Here is a 20,296-nt window from a genome sequence, read left to right on the forward strand (position 1 = left end):
GCCGGCCTGAGCTGTAGGTGTCAGGGGCTGGGTCTAGTTTCTCTTTGCACTTTGTCTTCATGTGTTTTCACATTGGGAGGGAAATCAGCAGCTGGTGTAGCGGGTAGAGCCCCAGAAAGGCTGGCTTCAGGTAACCCCTGCCTCGTCCTCCCGTGAAAACCCTGCTCTCCTCCTGAGGCCGGGACGAAGCCCTGGCTCTGGGCTTGCCAGCTTCTGGTTGTCTGGAGGAAGCAAGGGGCTGCCGTTCCACACAACAAGCGTCACCCCCATCTCTGCCCACTCGGATGGTCCCCGCGGGCTTATCCGTAGCGCGGGCCTGAGCGTGGCCCTTCCCCTAGGCACCGTTGACCTGCCCCAGTCAGGAAGCTACCACCTGGGTGTTTCCCCAGAGCCACGTGAATCGATGCCCATGGGCATGGGGTGCCCCCATGCGCCCAGCGCTGTACCCCTCAGTGGCTGGACACCGCCCTGCTGTGCATCATATATGTGTCTGTGCTCTTGCGTGCAGAGGCCCCATCGGGAAACTTCCGTCCAAACCCCCCACCTGGCTCCCCAGCATTGCCCGCCAATAATACATCCATGGTTTTCCAGAAGGACGTACCTTTCCTCTGTGTTGCCCTGTCTCCCCTCCTCAGTGCTGCTGATGGCCCTCTTTGACACTCGGGGTAGTCCTCCAGCTGGGCTGGAACATCCTTATGTGGATGGGCAAAGGCTTTGTCATCCCAGCTCTAGGGACGGTCACACAGACCCTGGTCAGGTTCCAGCCCGGGCGTCCTCACGGAGCTGCTGACTGGAGTAGCTTGGGTCTGATGGGAGGGAAGCCCACCCAGCCCCTCCCCGCCCGCTCCCCAGGCCCCTCCTTTACCTGCCTCTCTTCCACATTTTACTTTTGGGTTTTTTTTTTTTTTTGGTCTGATATTTGTATTTATTTTTCTTGCCAGAATAACACAGAACATAGTGATAATGAACAGACTTCTGTAATTTCCTGGGGCGAGATTCCACTAGTCTACTTTTAAATATGGTGTTTGTGATATATATTCATTTACTTATTTTTAAATTTTTTATTTAAATTCCATTTATTTAACATACAGTGTATTATTAGTTTCAGAGGTAGAGTTCATTGATTCATCAGTTGCATATCACACCCAGTGCTCATTCCATCACGTGCCCTCCTTAATGTCCATCACAAAGTGGCCCCATCCCCCTACCGACCTCCCCTCCAGCAACCCGGTTTGTTTCCTAGAGTTAAGAGTCTCTTATGGTTTGCCTCCCTCTCTGATTTTGTCTTATTTTAGTTTTCCTTCCCTTCCCCTATGTTCATCTGCTTTTTTCTTAAAGTCCACATATGAGTGAAATCATACGGCATTTGTCTTTCTCTGATTGACTTATTTCACTTAGCATAATACCTTCTAGTTCCATCCACTTCGTTGCAAAGCATTGCATATAGCTACCACATCTTCTTTATCCATTCATCTGTCGATGGACATTTGGGCTCTTTCTGTAGTTTGGCTATTGTGGACGTTGCTGCTATAACATTGGGGTGCAGGTGCCCCTTCAAATCACTATGTTTGTATCCTTTGGATAAATACCCAGTGGTGCAGTTTCTGGGTCATAGTGTAGCTCTATTTTTAACTTTTTGAGGAACCTCTATACTGTTTTCCAGAGTGGCTGCACCAGTTTGCATTCCCACCAACAGTGCAAGAGGGTTCCGCTTTCTCCGAATCCTCGCCAACATCTGTCATTTCCTGACTTGTTAATTTTAGCTGTTCTGACGGGTGTGAGGTGGTATCTCATTGTTCCACTTTTTACTTTGACCTATCCAACCAGGGAGGAGATGTCATCATGATGGCAGACCACTTTGGCCTGAAAAGTGCAGCCCGTGGAGGGAAGTGGCTAGACTCCAGGGACACCTGGAGGGGCTGAGGCATGAGAGCTTCTGGTCTCTAGCCAGGGATGTGATATGCAGGTCAAGAGTGGGGTTTGAAGGCAGTGCAGTCTACAAATGCCTTAAGGCCTTCCCAGGCCCAATCTACGCCCCCTTACCCTTGCTTACTCCCCCAACTTACTTGATGATCCCAGCTTTATTCATCAAGGCCCCCAGCTTGGGAGGCGCAGCCCTAGTAGACATGAAATGGTGGAATAAGCAGAAACAGGGCTATAGTTACAGTAGGGAGCCAAGGGCAAAATTGGGGGTGGGAGGGGTATATTCTGTCCCCCAAAGATGGCCCCTGTTGGGTGCAGTAAGTTTGCATCTGGGATGAAGCAGTCACCGGTCTTCTGCTTGGTGCCTCACCGTATGTGGGCACAGGTAACTGTCCTCATCTGCTTCACCCCTTCCTGGGGGGTCAGTCGTCCCGGCGACCCAGAGAAGCAGCTTGTCTGAGGTCAGAGGTTAGGAGCCTAGGCCCTGGTGGCTGGGAGAGACTTAGCGCCCAAGCTCCTCCTTGATGCCCCGGGATGGGGATGCTGGCTTTTTTTGACGGGGAGGAAGGGATCGTGCCAATCCTGTGGGATGACCAAGCAGGTCTGGCAGGCATGAGATGGAGAGCAAGAGAACAAAGCTTTGTGGGCATGAGACTGGGACATTAGGGGGACGATATAGAAAGTGGAGGTTCGGAGACAAGACTTGCTGCCTACAGCCTTGGCAGCCTGTTCTTTCCAGGGAGGCTGCCTGTGCTTCTGATAGCTCTGCCCATCTCCCCGCTCTCACTTACCCATTGTCCTGGAAGAGTCTTCCTGACTTCAGCTCCCCCAGCCCCCCATCCTTCACCTTCTCCACAATGGTCCCCACACTCCTGATGAGATCCCCTCTCAATCCCACTCTCCTCTTTGCCTTTCTGCATGACACTATCCCACCTGCATCTCTCTCCTTACTTCGCTCATTGCCCTCCCCCCCCTTCCCCGTTTCCTACACCTGGCTGCTCCCTACCTGGATGTGGTTGGAGGGCCAGGATTTGCTTGGAGGGTCTTAATTGATTTCTTCCCAGGTGAAGCCAGTACTCCGCCAAATTCCATCTGGTTTTCTCCTGGGTTCCTCCACCCTACCCCTCCCCGTGCTGTACCCAGGGAGGGGGTACCACTTGGTCCCAGCTCCCAGTGTTTGCCATCGAGTTAATGTTTAGCTCAGGGTCAATTCCCTCTCCTCAGGCCCGAAGCTGCCTGTCACTCTGCCCTGCCCAGCCCAGCCCAGCCCATTCCATCGTGGGAGGTGTAGGAGACAAAGGCTGAGCACCGAGACTTGTCTCCCTGGGGTTATCTCTCCAGGTGTATCCTGGCCCCCACCTCACCCGACTGTAGCCGTCATTTCCTTGTTTGGCCATAGCAATATGTAAATGTTCCCAGGGAATTACTATAAGCATTCAGCTTTCGTGGGTCTGTATACTGCCTAGATCTTGGGGTCTGGTATGGCCTAGGAGAGAGGCATTCTGGTCACCCTGGAAAATGGAACTGCCAGGTTCCCCTACCACACTGCAAAGGATAGGGCTGCGCTCTGCAGAGCAGAGAGAACCTCGGATATATGGTTTGGAGTGTTGGCAGGGATCGGGCACCGAGAAGCCATGCATATAGAGATGGGGATCTGGCTGGCTATGCACACGTCAGTTGCAGTGTGAACAGGAACAATTTTAGAGGTGTATAAGGAATGTGTTCATTTGGTGAAGAGTTTCTGAGCAGCAGATCATGCTCTGCTGTAGAAGATAGAGCTGTTTGAGGCGTAGATCCCTCCTGGGAAGATGATAGTCTGATGGAGGTACCACGCTACATAGGTGACGGTGGAGGCCTTGGGGCTGTGTCCAGTGTGCAGACATTGAGAGAGAGAGAGGAGTTTGGGGACGGATTTAGACGGTCTACTTTCTCTAACACCGTTTAACCAGGAGACTCTGGGTTCCTTGGAAACAGAATCTTTGGTTTGGGAGTCAAGAATCTCCATTTTTAAAGCATTATTTATTTTTTAGAGAGAGGACGGGAGGGGCAGAGGGAGAGAGAGAGAGAACCTCAAGCAGACTCCCCGCTGAGTGCGGAGCCCAACATGGGTCTCCATCTTGCAACCCTGAGATCACGACCTGAGCCAAAACCAAGAGTCTGATGCTTCCACCGCCTGAGCCACCCAGGTGCCCCAAGAATCTCCATTTTTAATGCATTCTTTGGGTCCTTTTAAAGTATGCTCATGTTTGAGTCCTGCTGGCTCAAACCTCAGAGACCCCTAGGCCAGAGGCCCCATTCATCATCCATCACATGCGGGCTTGGGACCCTCACCACATGGTGAGGCATAGCTATGGAGGGCGAGGCAGGTGCCCCATTTGTTTCAAAGGTCTGACTTTTCCTGGGGACCCGTGTCTTCCCAGTCCCGATGCTGTGTCTGGAGCCCTTCCTGGCCCCATTGGCCTGGCTCCCATTCCTCAGCTTCCCTAGGTTCAGCTGTTTCCTTTTGACCCCAAGGGCCAAATTCTCTGCTCTTAGTATTGCTTCTTGGCCCTCAAGGCCTGAGGAGCTGCCTGGGAACCCTCTTGGCCTTCATCCCCCTCCTGCTAGTGCTGGAGGCAGGGCAGGGTACCCGGAGCTGGTGACCTCAACTTGTCCAGGTGATCTGCCCAACTTCTCCCCACCAGTACATCCGCCATGAGAGGAGTCCGACTTCCAAATCGCCTGCTGGTGGTACACACAGGGAGGTTGGTGGACCGGTGGGTCAGTGACGGGAGTATGCTCCAGAAGTCCCTGGCCATCAGCGTCTCCAGTTTCAGATTTCATCACAGCAGCCGTGCCCCTGGCACCTCCCCCACCCCTCCCGCCCTGGGAGCCCTGGCCAGCTACTTTCCATTGCAGGAAACATCTGCTGGGGAGGCCAGGCTAGGCCGGGGGGTTACTGGAGGGTGTTGGCCAGTACCAGCACCCAGATCCTGTAACTTGAGGCATGTGTAGGGCTCTGGGCCTGCCCGCCCGCCCACCCACCCACCCGGCCTCCCTCCTGCCACGGGCGACTCTAACAAAGAAGTTGTTTGCTGGTCAGCTAAGGAGAGCACAGTCTGGGGAAGGAAAGGGGTGTGTGTAGGGGTGGGGGTGAGAGCAGGTCTTGTTGCCACAGCCAGGGGTGGCCGCTCTGCCTGGGAGAGGGCTGTGAGTCATAGGGACCAGCGCCCGCCCAGCGGAGAGATTGCATGGTGAACGGGCTGCCTTATGGGACGGGCCAGACGGAGCTGGGAAGCTGGGAGCTCATTCTCTCCCCGGAGTTTCCGACGAACTGTGAGCTGTGTGTGAGTAACCAGCGGGGTGCACCTCTGGACCTGGCTGTGGGGTTGTCCTCTTTCTGCGCAGTTTGTCCACCAGGGGCCTGCTATCCCCAGCCCTCCAGCCGGGCCCCCGTGCACCTGCCGTCTTCTGGCCTCAGCTGGCCTCTTGGAGTGGCTGGCCACACTGAACCAGAACAAGGGGCTTCACCGCATCCCCTCTGGGTCACCCTCCGTCCAAAGACCAGCCCACCTTGTGGGAGCCAAAGTGGGACGAAGCAAAACCTGGCCATGGGAGACTGGCCGGCCAGCCTGTCCCAAGAAGCATGCTGACCATACCCTCCCACTTGTGAGGTTTTGTGCTGGGAACAGAGCTCTGGGAGAGAAAAGGAGGCCAGTCAGGGTCACATAGACCCTCTGCCAAGAAGCCGGAGGTTGCCTGTCTGTGTTCAGCCCAGACGAGACTGACTGTTTTCATCCTGAGGGGACAGTTGGGAACCAGAGCTCCAGGAGCCAGGCTCCACTGGGAGGTGGAGCCGTGGGTAGCGATGGAATCTTTGACTGAGCCTGGGGTCCTCCGGAGCCTCCTGCTGGAGCAGGACAGCCAGCCTTTGCAGTGGTACCTGAAGAAGTTTCCGGATACACCTGCTGGTGCAGAACTCTGCTGCTGGCATGAATCTGAGGAGATCCCAGCCGTGAGTGTGCATCCCAAAATCTCTGGGCCCCTGTGACCATTCTGCCGTACCCCTGTAATTCCCCACTCGGCCCTGCTGCCTGAGGGCCCCCCATCTGACCATCCTTGAACCAAAATTCTCTGACCATTTTAAATTAAAGTAGGTGAGCCACGCCTCACTTTTGGAGGAGATTGCTTTGAGAGCATGGGGGTGGGAGGCAGAGGGTCGTGGGCTCTTGAATCAAAAGGATATATGGTGGCAGGTCGACCTGATGAATCTCTGCTTTAGAGTCTGGGAGGCAGAGACCGGCCTGCCATCCACGTTGGCAGCCTGGGAGAATAAGGGCATTTATTTGCAAGGTTGGGTTAAGGAGTCCCTGCACCCAAACAAGTTTTTGTAGAGCTGGCTGAGTTCAGAGGTCAGGGCTGGGAGTTGCCCTCCCTCTCCCCAGGGCTACAGCTTTGTTCGGAGGAGAGGAGGGGAGCGGCTCCCTCCATTTGCCGGGGGTTTGGTTTGGAGATGATTGCCAGATGCCATGTACCTCCACCTCTGTCAATGTCTCAGTTCCCGGTGGAGGCGAAAGAGGCAGGGGCGAGGCAGCAATGTGGAAAGCACATGAGAAATAGGAAATAGGAGGACTTCCAGGCTTCGGAGAATTGGATGCCTGATGCCTGGTTACACCTGAAGGGGACTTGGGGCCATCTGCTAGGCTGGTCCTCGGGCTGATAGTGGAAAGTAGTAAATATGAAGACTCACCTGATTGATACTTTTTTTTTTTTTTTTAAAGATTTTATTTTTTAACAGAGAGAGACACAGCGAGAGAAGGAACACAAGCAGGGGGAGTGGGAGAGGGAGAAGCAGGCTTCCTGTGGAGCAGGGAGCCCGATGCGGGGCTCGATCCCAGGACCCTGGGATCATGACCTGAGCCGAAGGCAGACGCTTAATGACTGAGCCACCCAGGCGCCCAATACTTTTTTTTTTTTTTTTAAAGAAATTTCATTGTGGTAAAGAACCTAAAACTTACCATCTTAAGTATTTCTAAGCATTTCTCAGTTCAGTAGCATTAAGTGCATTCACACTGTTCTGCACCCAATTCCCAGAACTTTTTCATCTTGAAAAAACTGAAGCTTTATTACTACCCTCCTGGGGGAAGAAAAAAAACCCCACTTGTGGGCATGAAAGACTAGTGGGGCCCCCGAGTAGGTGGACATCTCATCCCCCAGAGAGTGTGCTCTGCCAAGGCATCCCTGTTTCCCTCTTGGGACCAAGACCCTGAGCCACCATCCTAGAGCAGTGACTCAGACCAGGGACTGTGGGTCAGACGGCCTTGGTTCATGCTCTCCTCTCCCACTTAGTGACCACATACTTTGGACAAGTTGCTTAACCTCTCTGTGCCTCAACTTCCTGGTGTATAAAATGGGAAAATAAAAAATCTGTGGTCCAGCGAAATGATGCATGTGAAGGGCTAATGACAGTGCTTGGTGTGTGGTAATGACTCATTTCACGTTCACTCAACTGTAGCTCCAGGAGGTCAGTTAGATATGATTAGGAACTTCTTGATGATCAGGTGGGCAAGCAAGGGTTTTCAGTGTGTGGGCTCTGTTCTGCAAGGCCAGGGGGCCAGTTAGATTGGTTATCTCAGTTATCAGTTTGGAATCAACCTGTGGGCCAGAGGAGTGTGGTATTCGGAGGTCTTTTCTAGCCATAGAAGTCAGAGGATAGGTTGGCTTCTCTTGAACGATATAGATCATTCAAATTAACTATAGACAGGGTAGTTGAAAGCACTGGCCACCATCGGGCCACTTAGCCTATCCTCTGACTTCTATGCCAACTTCTCCAGGTTGGCTTCTCTAGATAGGTCTTTTCTAGCCATAGAAGTCAGAGGATAGGTTGCCTTCTCCCAATGTCCCTGATACTTGGTTCAAACATATGGCAGGTGATTGTTAAAGTTTGGGGTTCTACAGCATAGCATGGCTTGGGGGAAGGTAGCAGGGCATTGACTACTGCAAGTATAGATCATTTTATAAACAAGCCAAAACAGAAGTTTAAAATTCAAATTAACTATAGACAGAGTAGTTGAAAGCACTGTCTTCTCTCTCTCTCTCCTGGAAATCTTCCCTCAAACTGAAGTCATGCCATTCTCTCTCCTCCAACTTCCTGAAATACTCCCATTTCTTCTAGCACAAACACCATCGGGCCACTTAGCTCAGCTAGTCAAAGCGCATGCCCTGAACTCGGTTAGGCCACAGCCCGAGCTTGCTCGAGGGCCACTTAGCTCTGCAAAAAGCCAAAAATCAACCGTCTGAAGCGCATCTCGGCGCCACCGCAGCCGTAACGCCAGTGGGTCCCCAGGGGAGTGGGTGGAAAGTGTAAATGGCCAAGACCTATCTGTCACCATCACCAGGACAATCTGGTGCGCTCCTGGCCTAAGTAGGCCGGTCATGGACGCGCCAATATGGGTACAGATGTTTCTCTGTCGTGATGCATGGCTCTTCCTGGATTGTGCTCTTGTCTTCACGTATCAGGCTTGGGTGCCTTTCATCCACAGGCTACTCCTCCTCTCCTTCTTCCTCTTCCTCCTCTTTTTTTTTTTTTTTTTTTAATTTTAAGATTGCAAGCTTGGAAAGATGAGGTTCCTGTCTATTCAACTGACTGATGGAATTTCCAAGGAGGATTTGTGAAGGCAGTTTATGGCTATAGGTCTGCACCCAAAAAGCTAAGTGGGCACAGGGTCATCTGGTAGCACAGGTGGTGGGGAGAGGTGAGCAGAGGACCAGGGGTGCAGAAATCTGCCACTGACCAGCCTGGGGACTCGGGCTGGGGTCTCCTCTCTGGCCTTCTTTCCTCACTGCCAATGGAAGGGTTGGGTTAAATAGTCTCATAAAGGATGGGGAGGGAATCAAGGTTGGGTGCCTCCAGTTACCAGACATGCTTTTAAATTCTCTACTTCTGTGCTTATTCTAGTACTAGTTTTATGTTTTTGGTTTTTTTTTAAATCTAGTCTTGGTAAAGTACAGTTCTCTCCCCCCACCTGCCCAGTTTCACTGAGATATAGTTGACAAGTCACATCGTAGTAGTCTTATGATTATTCTTACGATTTTTCTTTTCTAGTCGTCAGTTTCATCCACAGCCCAGTACTTCCTGTGTTAGTCATGATGACCACTGCTTCCGAGGGATGCTCTGAGTAGCATCACATTCTGGGTCCTGCAGGGGCCCTGGGGGAGCCCTCTTGGGCCCCCGTTTTGCTGTCAAGGTGGTACTTCCTGCTGGCAGAAGACAGGGCAACAGTAGCTTTTGTGGTGGGTCCCAGGAAGCTCCCTGGAGGTGTCCCTCCTTCCTGTCTCTTCTTGGGATCTAACGTGGACCCTGCTTAGTATGTTTGACATTTTCTCATTGATGGACACTGAATACAAACCCTTTTGGAGTGTCCGATTCTCTCCCTGGTGTTTTTCCATACATACCAAAGTCCCCTTTGCCTCACCGAGCCTCTTAGGGTCTATGGGATAACAGAGCCTCATCTTTGCCTTTTAAACATGCAAGCAGGTGCTCTTCCTGCGTCTTCCTCCCCATCCCCACAGAACCTGGGAACATCCTGCTAACCTCGGTCATTGTCACACAGGTGTTAAGCCCAACTTACAAGCAGAGAAATGAAGACTTCAGAAAGCTCTTTAAGCAACTTCCAGACACGGAGCGCCTCATTGTTGGTGAGCTGGGGGACCTGGGAGCAGGGGGTGGGAGCAGGAAGGAAGTCTGAGAGTCCCAAAGGCAAGACCCAGGCTGCTTCTGTCTTGAGGTTACCCACCAAAGAGCCAACCCAAGTGAGAACATCTGTCTGGGAGCAGGGAGAGAGGATGTCCAGAGCACTGAGCCCCGTGGTTGAGGCTCAGGGCTGAGCAACGTGTGTGTGGCGGCCTCGACAGAGAGCCCAACCTGGAATGAGTCACTGCCACTCTTAACCTCTGCAGATGGCCCAGCAGTGAAGGGTTGGGGTAACTTGGATGGGGGAGGGGTGTTAGTTGACTTTTATTGGTCTTTTCTCCCTGTGACTTTCTCGCTCCTTCCGCCACCTCATCCGTCCCTCTGCCTTCAGGCAGCAGCGGCGTATTTCACGTCACATGGGCTGCTAGGGACTCCCTTGGCCACTAGTTCAAGTGTCTCACCCACCTAGTGAGTAGTAGGCAGTGGGGCTCCCACAGTGCTGGTGGGAGGGATAGCGTGCCTCATTTGTAGTGCTTTGCTGAAGATGTTTCCTGTCTCTGAGCTCCTCTGTCCCCCATCCTACCACAGATTACTCCTGTGCACTCCAAAGAGACATTCTTCTTCAGGGCCGACTCTACCTCTCTGAAAATTGGATATGCTTCTACAGCAACATCTTCCGCTGGGAAACTCTGGTAAAGACCTGGGGCTTGGTCCCTGGGCTAGCACTGAGCAAGCTGCCCTCACTCTCCCCCTTTCGTTGACTTCCTGCTCTGCCCACACCTTTGCATAATTCATAAAAGCACATGCCTGAGTCTTGAGGGAGAGATCTCCTCTGCAGTGTCTTCTCTTCCCTCCCTCTTTGGTGTGGAAGAGAGCATGAGAGCATTTGCTCTTGGCAGATGCAGGTAAATATTTGGCAGGAGTCACTGCAGAAGGTAGAATAGTTGAGTCAAAGGGGCCCTGGCCTTGGTACTCAGGTCCGGGTTGTACGTTATCTGGGTTCTCCACCTAGTTGGCTGTGTCTCATGAGGCTAGCCCTTTGTTCTTCCTCTGCCTCCTCATCTTATAAAATAAAACAGGAAGAGATAAGCTGGTGACTTTTACCCTGTCACTGTCCTGTGTTTCTTTAAATGCCAAGCAGTGATGGGGTCTGTGCACATTGATAAGACCGTGTAGACGTGAGAAGGAAGGCTCCCTGGACCAGCAGCTGAGGCACCGTGGGGCTCTGGGCGAGGCTCAGCCACCACCTCGCTGTGTGGCCTCTGTGAAATAGGGAGCTAAACCAGATGATCTCTAACGGGGTCCCTTCCAGGTTTGGAAATAAGGAGACGGAGATGTGATTTCCTCTCTCTGGTGCCACGTAAACTCGTGGCCGACTCAATGAATGTCTCTTCTTGCTTATTATCCATTCTCCGTCCCTGTTGGGGGTACCAGCTAACTGTCCGTTTGAAAGACATCTGCTCCATGACTAAAGAAAAGACAGCTCGCCTCATTCCCAATGCCATTCAAGTTTGCACTGACTCAGAAAAGGTAAGTGGAATCTAATCTTGGACCTTCTACTCCCCACCGCCCCAATCCCCCCTTTTGTATTCCTGTCCTTCAGCTGCATGAATATGGAGGCCAGGAGGATGGGGGTGGGGGACGGTAAGGGGATGCAGATCGTAGGGACCACCTCCATTGGATCAGGGTGTGTGGAGTCTGAGCAGGGGTGAGGACGGAAGGTCTATCCATTGGACTTGGAGCCCGAGCACTTGAATTTGAGTCCCGTAACTGTGGGTGTGGTATGTCACCTCTCTCCACGTAAGTTTTCTCATGTGTGACATCGAGCCAGTCGGTCCTATGACAGAGGCTTGAAATGACATCACGGATTTGAAAACACTAAGTTGCAAAGCTCTGTGCAAATGTAAGTTGTTATTATATATCGGCAGAGTCCAGTAGGAAGTGGATTGTCCGCGTCAGCATGGGGGAAAGGTGGTAGGTAACATTTAGGGCCGAGGAAACCCAGGGATCTTTGACCTTTAACCAATTCCTGGAGACTAAGAGCTTCAGGGCTAGGGGTGGAGTAGGCCTGAGCTGAACACAAGTCTGCAGAGCCCTTGGACTTGGGCAGTTCAGTGGCAACAACCATGAGATTTGGGGTCAGATAGTCTTTGGTTTGAATTCTGTTTCTGGCCTGAATCAGCCTTGTGATGACAGAAGTCCCCTGATCCCACCAGCCCGTTTCTCTTTATTAGGCGTTAGCAGTTACGTATATTTTCCAAGACTCACATGTGGTTTACACAAAGCAGCAGCATTTGTAAAGCCCCTAGATCGTGTTCAGTAACATCTGGTTCCCCATCATTTCCTTCCGCATGTTATAAAGGGTCCCCGCTAACATGTAAGCACAGTAAGAGCAGGAGTCTCTGTTTTGATTGCCCTCGTACCCCAAATATGTAAAATGGTACCCAGCACGTATTACATTCAAATATTTGTTGAATTAGGGAATGAGAGGGTGGGTGGATTAGTGGGTTTGTCTTCTCCTTCCCAAAGCCTGGTTCACAGCTTACCACTTAACCCAGGTCCAGTTGGTGGATGAAGGAAGTTGTTTTAAAAGGAGATGAAAATCTCCAACCAGAGGGAGAAGCACTGCGGAAAGCAGGGGTGAATACCAAAGGACTTAGCGCCACTGGGGACTTGGTCCCCGTCACTAGAGTACCTTGGTGTCATGGTCACGGATAACCGAGTCCATAGTATTTGGGGATAAAGTCGGTAGCTTTTCTTAAAAGGATGAAGCACCCTGTCTCCCTCTGTTCTATTGTGAGTCTTACCGTTCTATTGTGATACTTCTTGCTGTTTTCTCTTCCCATCTAGCACTTTTTCACTTCATTTGGGGCCCGGGATAGGACGTACATGATGATGTTCCGACTCTGGCAGAATGCGCTCCTTGAAAAGGTAAGTACTGCCCAGCTCCTTCCTTCCTTTGGCCTCTGGACGCACATCCACCTGGAATGTTCTTTCCCCTGGGGTGAGGGCCCCATGGAGAGAGTAGCTCCAGAGCAGCCCACGTGTCCTCAAGGTTCTGGAAGCCCCCCAGACTTGCGGTGAGTTCCATATTCTTCCCTTGGTGGTGGTCTGTGAGCAGCCTCATTGCTGCCTGGAGCAAGGCCCTCGTTGACTTCAGGCACTTCCATCCCACTGTTCTAAAACGTACCAGGGTTTGTGAGACCTGCAGAGGTGGAAAGGACTGTTGGGAAGGAATCAGTTTTTATACTCACAGGTTCATAGAGGCAGAAGCCCATCACACCTTGCAGAATCACATGGGGAAGGGGAGGAGGCCACGGGCTGTCAGGAGGCAGAGAGCGTGAGGGGAAAGCATGGGCAAGAGCTTACATTGTGGCTTTTGCAGGAAGGAATGGGGGAGGCAGGGTAAGCAGGCCAGCCAGGTTTAGGATTGGCTAGTTTGAATAATTCCACCAGGCTTCGGGACATAGAGACTGTCTCTCATTGCCTGGCCCTGGGATACCTAAGGCCAGGTAATATTGGCCCAGACTGTAAGGAGCTGGGAAAGAAGGTGGTTGAGGGTGTAGGCTTTGGAATGGCTGGTTACATATGAAAGGTGCACTTCCGGGCGAGTTGTTTTCTATCTCCAGGAATTAGCTAACCCTGGGACGGACGTTCTCTCCCCAGTCAGCAAGGCCTCAGATGCCAGAGCATCAAAAATTCAGAAAATAGGAAAATAGAGTTAATAGAGCCACCAATATGACTACTCGAGTGTCTGAAGGACTCTGAGGGGACACGGATGTTGGCGATGGTATGGCCGCATTCCTGAGAGAACTCCCACTCAGATGCCAGGGGGTGTTGGGAAAGAGCCCCAAGCCAGGGAAAGAGACATAATAGAAAAGTATGTGGTTATAATTATATTATATATATGACACATATGTATCTACCTTGACTCCTAAACCATCTAAAGTAAACTGAGCAGATTTATTATTTAGAGTTTCTTCTAACCTGAAGGCCTATAGCCCGGGCACAAATCCAGGTAATTTATTTGTGCTGTGATCTTCTGCCTTTATTAGCCATCAGTAATAGTAAAATGATCATGTGTTTGAACCTCCGCTGGCTGGTTTGGATTTTCAGTTCACAGCCATTGTCGTTTCTGAATAAGACAGAAGCTCTCACACAACAGATGTTTGCCGATTGTCCTTGTCCTGCTTATGGTCAGACAAGCCGAGCCTGGAGGCTGGGTCAGGGAACGGTGCGCGGAGAACGGGAATTGTGACGAAGGGGAGGACGTGGTCAGGCAACGAGGCAAATGTGTCCCAGGAAGGTTGAATGGTCTACATCAGGGCCAGAGATCGGAGGCAGGAGGCCCAGAGAAAGGAGGAGATGCCTCCCTCCAGCTCGGTGAGGGCCAGCAACTGCCAGCTCAGAGGGGAGCCCTGGTCTATGCCGTTCTGGGCAGTTCTCCTCAGTTGGGAGACCAGAACCCTGGCTCATGGCAGCCTGGCACCGCCTGCTTCCTAAACCACACCTGGAAAGGCTGGGCTTGGAGAATTCTCAGATTCTCTATCAGATCTATTGATGGGAAACATTCTTTAAGTTTGATGTAAAATGTTTCTTTGTGTTTTGACTCCTTCTGTTTTTCTTTAAGGCTCTTGCCCACTTTCTCGAATCCTGGCCCTACCACCTTCTGCCCCTGCTCCCCATTCAAGACTCATCCATGGTCCCTCCAATCGTTGGTTTTCCACATTCTGTAGCCTCTTTCCCGCAAATCTGAACCCCACGAGAGCTCACTTTTCTCAGGACAGAGCTTTTGAGGAGGACACATAGCACGCAGTGAAATGCGGAACTGGAGCTACTATGCAGAACTGTAGGGAAACTCATTCTATTCAAGAATAAAGAAGGCAGTATTCAGGTAGCCACGACAGGGTTGGATGTGCTCACCTTTGAGGCCCCTTAAATTATGAGAATATAGGCTTCTTTCTAACCACAGGAACTGTCCAACTATGGAATGGCCACCTGTGAGGTCACACCTCATTCTTGGACGTGAAGCAGTGGGGCCTGCCTGCATGGCCACTGTTAGTATTAGGAGGTTTCTTTGTGTTGGGGAGACTGGCTCAAGGGACCAAGTCCACGTCAGAAGCTCTGGGATCGCCTTGGTTGCAATAGTCACATCTATATATCCCGCTTAATGCGTGACCTCGTCCATAGGAGCAAAAGATGGATAGCTACCATCCTTAAGGGGCCAGTTGATCCCATTATACAAACCTGAGTTGTGGGAACAGGGCCAGATTCCTGGCTTGGCTGAAAGCCGTATTTAGGCAAGAGATTGGCATCTTGCTGCGATCCTGAGAGGAGGGAAGAGGAAGTGGAGTAGGTGTTGTTCTCCTCCTCTTAGTTTAGCAAGGGAGAATGGAGGTCAGCTTCTCCTACCCCATGGGAAGTCCAGCTCAACTCAGTGCCTCCGTGTAGAGTGGGGTCCCGAAGATGGAAGGGTCAGAGTCCCTCTGTTGTCCCCCACAGCCCCTGTGCCCCAAGGAGCTCTGGCACTTCGTTCACCAGTGCTACGGGAATGAATTGGGCCTTACCAGTGACGATGAGGACTATGTGCCCCCTGATGACGACTTCAACACGATGGGGTGAGCAGGGCAGAGGGCAGCTTGCCGGGGTGCTTCTCCAAGAGGGACTGGGATGGCGGTGACAGCCTCCCTGGGGAGCAGTGTCTAAGTGATCCCTGAAGGAAGGGAGGGTACCTGCGGGGAGAGCCTCGCAGGCAGAGGGAATAGCCAGTGGGTGGCTGGGCGGAATGAACAAAGGGCCAGCAGGAAGAGGTGAGGCCAGGGGCCAGATCCTGAAGGCCTTTTGGCCAGTGCGATGATTGGATTTTACTCAGAGTGGGCTGGGAAGCCCCGGGAAGGCTTTGAGTTGGTAATTGATAAGATCCAACTTAAGGATCTTAACAGGATCACTCTGGCACGTGTGTTGAAAATGGACCAGGGAGGAGGAAGGGCAGGCTAAGAGGCTGTGGAATAATTGAGATCAGTTAGAGGAGAGGTGAAGGTGGTTTGGGCCAGGAGGGTAGCAGTAGAAATGGCAATCAGTGGTTTGTTGCTGAATATATTTTGAAAGTGGAACCAGATCCGTTTCGAAGGATTTGCTGACAGATTGGAAAGGAACCAAAGATGGCTTTAAGGTTTTCTTGGATTTACCAACTGGAAGGCTAGAGCTATTCCAAACTGAGATGGACAGCCCTACAGATCAGACTTTGGGGGAAGATCAGGCAAGTTGGGTTTGAGATAACCCAAATGGAGATGTCACATAGACACTTGTGGATGTGAGTGCGGAGTTCACCGGGGAAGTCTGGGCGAGGTACATAAACCTGGGAATTGTGAATGGATAGCCAGGAGATTAGCTGAAACCAAGTGGCTGGATGAACATAAGAAGTTCAAGGACTGGGCCTGGGAGCACTCAACAAGAAGCAGCAGCAAAAGAAATCCTGAAAGAACAGCCAGCCAGGTAGGAGGAACACTAGGAGAGCTTGCATCCTCAAAGCCAAGGGAAGGAAGCTGTAGGAGAAGGAAGCATCACTGTATCCCGTGCTGTTGATGGGTTGAGAAGGATGGGCCCTTGAAGCCATATGAGCATATGCTTGAGGTGGGGAGGTAGGTGGAGGCTCAATGGTGGTGCGCGAGGCACAGAGCAGTGGAAAGCAAGGAAAGAGTGCTGAATAGTGACACTCAATAGCGTTATCATTTAATCTCTGTGAGTATCTGTTTGATTATCTTTACGAGGGGTGTCATGGGTTACTCAGAGTTGTCATGCATCCACGTGGAGTGATTAGGTAAAGTGTGAGTCAGATGTGGATGACGGGGATGAGTTCTCCCTTGGGAGAGGCGGAAGTGTCCCTAGAAGGGCACCCACCCTTATCTCAGTGTTCCCCTTCAGGTGTCCAAGGCAAAGAAGCTCACTAGTTAGGATCCAGAATCTGGGCGTTATCACTAAAGGGCACTTGTGTGGGGTCCCATCCCCATCACCGTGTGGGACATAAAATGTATGCTCAGAGCCCAGGCTTTTTTGTGAGTGGTGAGGTTGGGATGGAATGGGATGCCACTGGAAGAAAGATAGTTCAAGACGCGTAATGGTCATAGGATAGGGTTAAATCTAAGGAGAGTGCATAGAAAAGGTGACTTTGGAGCCAGAAATGATACGTGAGGAGTGGAGTGCGAGGTGGGGACAAGGTTTCAGGAGAGCAATGTAGCAGGAGGGTGGTGGTTTAGAGGAAGATCATACCCAAAGCAAAGAAGCAAGAAAGCCCATAGTTTGGGATGGATAGACAGATGTGAGGTTCTTAGAATAGTCGGTGGTCTTGGCAACTGAGGTTGACAGGGATTCATGGTGTCTTCTCTCAGCTACTGTGAGGAGATCCCTGTGGAAGAGAATGAAGTGAACGACAGTTCATCCAAAAGCAGCATTGAGACCAAGCCGGATGCCAGTCCACAGCTACCCAAGAAATCCATCACCAACAGCACGCTGACATCCACAGGGAGCAGTGAAGCCCCTGTCTCGGTATGGGCGATATGACCTTGCTTCCACCCCTCATCCGCTGGCCAGTGTTTCCTAGCTGAGTTCATGCCATAGGACCCTGGCCTGGGGAACAGGGAGAAGGGAGGTTGGTTACCCTGTGGTCAGTTTATTCAAGGAGGCATCCTGGAGCCGATGGGCTCTCTGTTCTGATGCTGTAGTCCCAGGATCCAGAGCCAGGTTCTTGGTGCCTTGGATACAAGATTTTATTTGGCTTCTGAGCATTTGAAAACCATTCCAAATTCATTGTGTGATTGCTGCAGATCAGCCCCTCTATGGAGAACTATCCCAGGTCTTTTTTTTTTTTTTACGGCCTTGATCTGAGGTCAAAATTGTATGTGACTCTAGGGCTATAGACCTGTTATCTGTTCACTCCTTCAACAATTAGTTTAATTCCTAGTGTATACACTCCCGATTTATTTTTCCACTGTGCTACACCTCACAAAAGAGATAAAAATGTGCTAAGAGAGGCCTTTGTTCTCTGAGACTTGGTTACAGAGGGGATAGGAGCTTGATGAAGGAAGTGTGGGTGTGCACTGGCGGGTAGGAGAATGGGCGGGGTTTCTTAGAAAGGATTCCCAGAGAGGGGAGCCTCGTATTCCAGTGGCTTAAGGGTCAGACCACCTGGCCTTAGAATGAAAACATCATTCATCTGGTGCTTAATCTCCATTTTCCGTCTCTGAGGTTGTCAGATATAAAGGCCTGTATCTATTCCCTTCTAGGGCTAAGGGGAGAATAAATTAAAATATGCTTACAAAGCTTTTGAGCCTCATAGTAGATGAGCCCTAGTGAGAAGCAAGCCGACAGGTAGCATGGGGGAGGTGTGGCTCTAGGAGCGTTGCTGAGACGGGAGGTACTAACTCTGCTCACTGCTGGGCTGGTGCACTATGTAATGGTGAGCAGGACAAGGTCGGAACCTTCTACTGGGTTCTCCCATCTTCCATGGCAGAGCTGGGGAAACCCCTAGAGCATGACTTTCAGCCCAGCTCCAGAGCAGCTGTGTTGTGAACATGAGGGCTCCCAACGCCAGGTTCCTAACCTCCCTTTAGAGAGGAGCCCCGGAGCAGGTTGGCCCTGTTGGGTGACTTCTCTTTCTCTACCCCAGTTCGATGGCCTGCCCCTGGAGGAGGAGGTGCTAGAGGGGGATGGGTCCCTGGAGAAGGAGCTTGCCATTGACAACATCATCGGGGAGAAGATTGAGATCATCGCGCCTGTGACCTCCCCTTCGCTGGACTTCAATGACAATGAGGACATCCCCACTGAGCTCAGTGACTCTTCTGACACCCATGATGAAGGTGGGCATTTGAAAGTGGGTGTGCAGAGTGGTCCTTCCTCTCTCCATTTGAAGGCTAACAGGGTGTCCCTGTATGGAGGCTGGAGTCAAGTCAGTTTCTGGATTTCCGGTGGAAGGGTGGGTTCATTCGTCATTAGCATACAGACATTTTCCGGATAGCCACTGCAGGATCCTTATCGTACCGTATTTGTCTTTCTTTACTTGATGGATCATGCTTTGTCCTGCCATCCAGTCTTGACACTAAATATCCCCCCTGTCGACCTGGGCTTGCCCAGCAGCTCTGTTCCTCATAGAGATGCAAGGCAAGGCAGTGGTTACATGCCACAGGAAAGTGCCAGTCAGCTGCTTCCTGGAAATAATGTGATTTTAATAGAAACCTGCTTTAGTGACCCCAGCGTCGGGGTTTTAGACCAGGCTGCAAGAAAAGGTGCTGCTGGGTGACTCAGACTCTAGAACCTGCCCTTCTCTCTAGTATTTCTAGGTAGTATTTCTTACTTCAGTCCTGCATCAGATCAGCTTCTAAGACCTGGCTCAGGCATGCATTGCCTCTGGCATTTCTGGAGCCGAGAGGAAAATTGTCAGTATTCATGAAATGGGTTGATCCCCACTGACTTGGTGGTAGGCTAGGACTAGTGCGTGTATGTAGACAGTGCTCATTTAAACATCTGCGGACAGTCTCTCCGATGGCCCCCTGGAGTGGTCCCCTCACCTTTGGCTGGTTTCCCTACTTCCATCTAGGACGCAGGGCCAGTGCCAATGATTGCCCCCCAACGGTGCTCACACAGTGCTTATCCTATACGATCAGAGGCACCGGCTCTGTATGATTCTGAGCCGCAGGGGCACCAGGAATGTCAGCATCTTGCTCAAGACCACACGCCAGCTTCTGTAGGTGCAGCAATTTAGGGACTACGGGGTGCCGAGGGCTTGGGAGGAACGCCGGGGCTTCCGCAGCACATTCTGTCGGAGCAGACAGAAACCTGAGAAAAGTGACAGGCATTGAAATCCTGGGGGAGACAGGCTGCCTTATGGAAGAGGAGCCGACCTTGTGTGGTTAGAGAGCGCGGCCCTGCAGTCCAGCCCAGCCTTCGAAGCTTTTCTGTAAACAGGCCATTCCGGATGGATCCACGTCCCTTCAATGCCCTCTGTACTGTGGTTGCGATGCCATGTGTCATCGGTTGTGCTTAACTTACAGACTCTGGGTGACTGATAACTTCTGGGTTCAGGAAGTCACCCTCGATTTAAATTTTAGTCTGAGATCAGCTTCCTTAGGAAGGCTTGAAAAACTAAAAGCAAACAGTACATTCCCATCGTCTTTGTCAAGGAAGGCTGAACAGAAGGCCGGTTCGAGTGAGCCGTGTGTGTGCCGGCAAAGGAGGAGACGGAAGATGCGAGGTCATGAACCGCTACCCACACTGGCCGCCCTTGACCCTTGGTGGCCTGGGGGGGTGGCCCTGGGGCCGCCCGCCCCTCGGCCCTCACTCCCTCCTTCCTCATCCTCTTCCATGCAGGGGAGGTCCAGGCCTTCTACGAGGACCTGAGTGGCCGGCAGTACGTGAACGAGGTCTTCAACTTCAGCGTGGACAAGCTCTACGACCTGCTGTTCACCGACTCGCCCTTCCAGCGGGACTTCATGGAGCAGCGTCGATTCTCCGGTCAGTTCCTCCCGGGCCAAGCTTTGTCCTCTTCTTCCCAAGTTCCCTCCTTCCCCAGGCCACCCGATGGCCCGGGGGCACCCTCTTCCCGCCCCCCACCCCCACGGCCCTGCACGCTACTCCGTCCCCCAGTGCTGCCGCTTTATGCTCGCCCACTGTGCGCCAGGCCCTCGGTGCCAGCCCCGCAGGCTCACT

General features: G+C 51.8%; 1 protein-coding gene across 1 annotated transcript in view; it reads left to right on the forward strand.

Annotated features, from left to right (window-relative positions):
- GRAMD1B (GRAM domain containing 1B) overlaps positions 1 to 20,296 on the forward strand; it is a 169,275-nt gene that overhangs the window by 132,860 nt on the left and 16,119 nt on the right. Inside the window, exons 5-12 of the mRNA XM_035009171.1 lie at positions 9,516 to 9,600; positions 10,184 to 10,287; positions 11,030 to 11,125; positions 12,446 to 12,526; positions 15,098 to 15,213; positions 16,984 to 17,140; positions 18,261 to 18,450; positions 19,958 to 20,101. Coding sequence (XP_034865062.1) covers positions 9,516 to 9,600; positions 10,184 to 10,287; positions 11,030 to 11,125; positions 12,446 to 12,526; positions 15,098 to 15,213; positions 16,984 to 17,140; positions 18,261 to 18,450; positions 19,958 to 20,101 — 973 coding nt within the window. The remainder of the gene's footprint in view (positions 1 to 9,515; positions 9,601 to 10,183; positions 10,288 to 11,029; positions 11,126 to 12,445; positions 12,527 to 15,097; positions 15,214 to 16,983; positions 17,141 to 18,260; positions 18,451 to 19,957; positions 20,102 to 20,296) is intronic.

The sequence above is a fragment of the Mirounga leonina genome, unplaced genomic scaffold, assembly GCF_011800145.1.
Source record: "Mirounga leonina isolate KUSES-001 unplaced genomic scaffold, KU_Mleo_1.0 Mir_153, whole genome shotgun sequence".
In the NCBI taxonomy this organism is placed as follows: Eukaryota; Metazoa; Chordata; class Mammalia; order Carnivora; family Phocidae; genus Mirounga; species Mirounga leonina.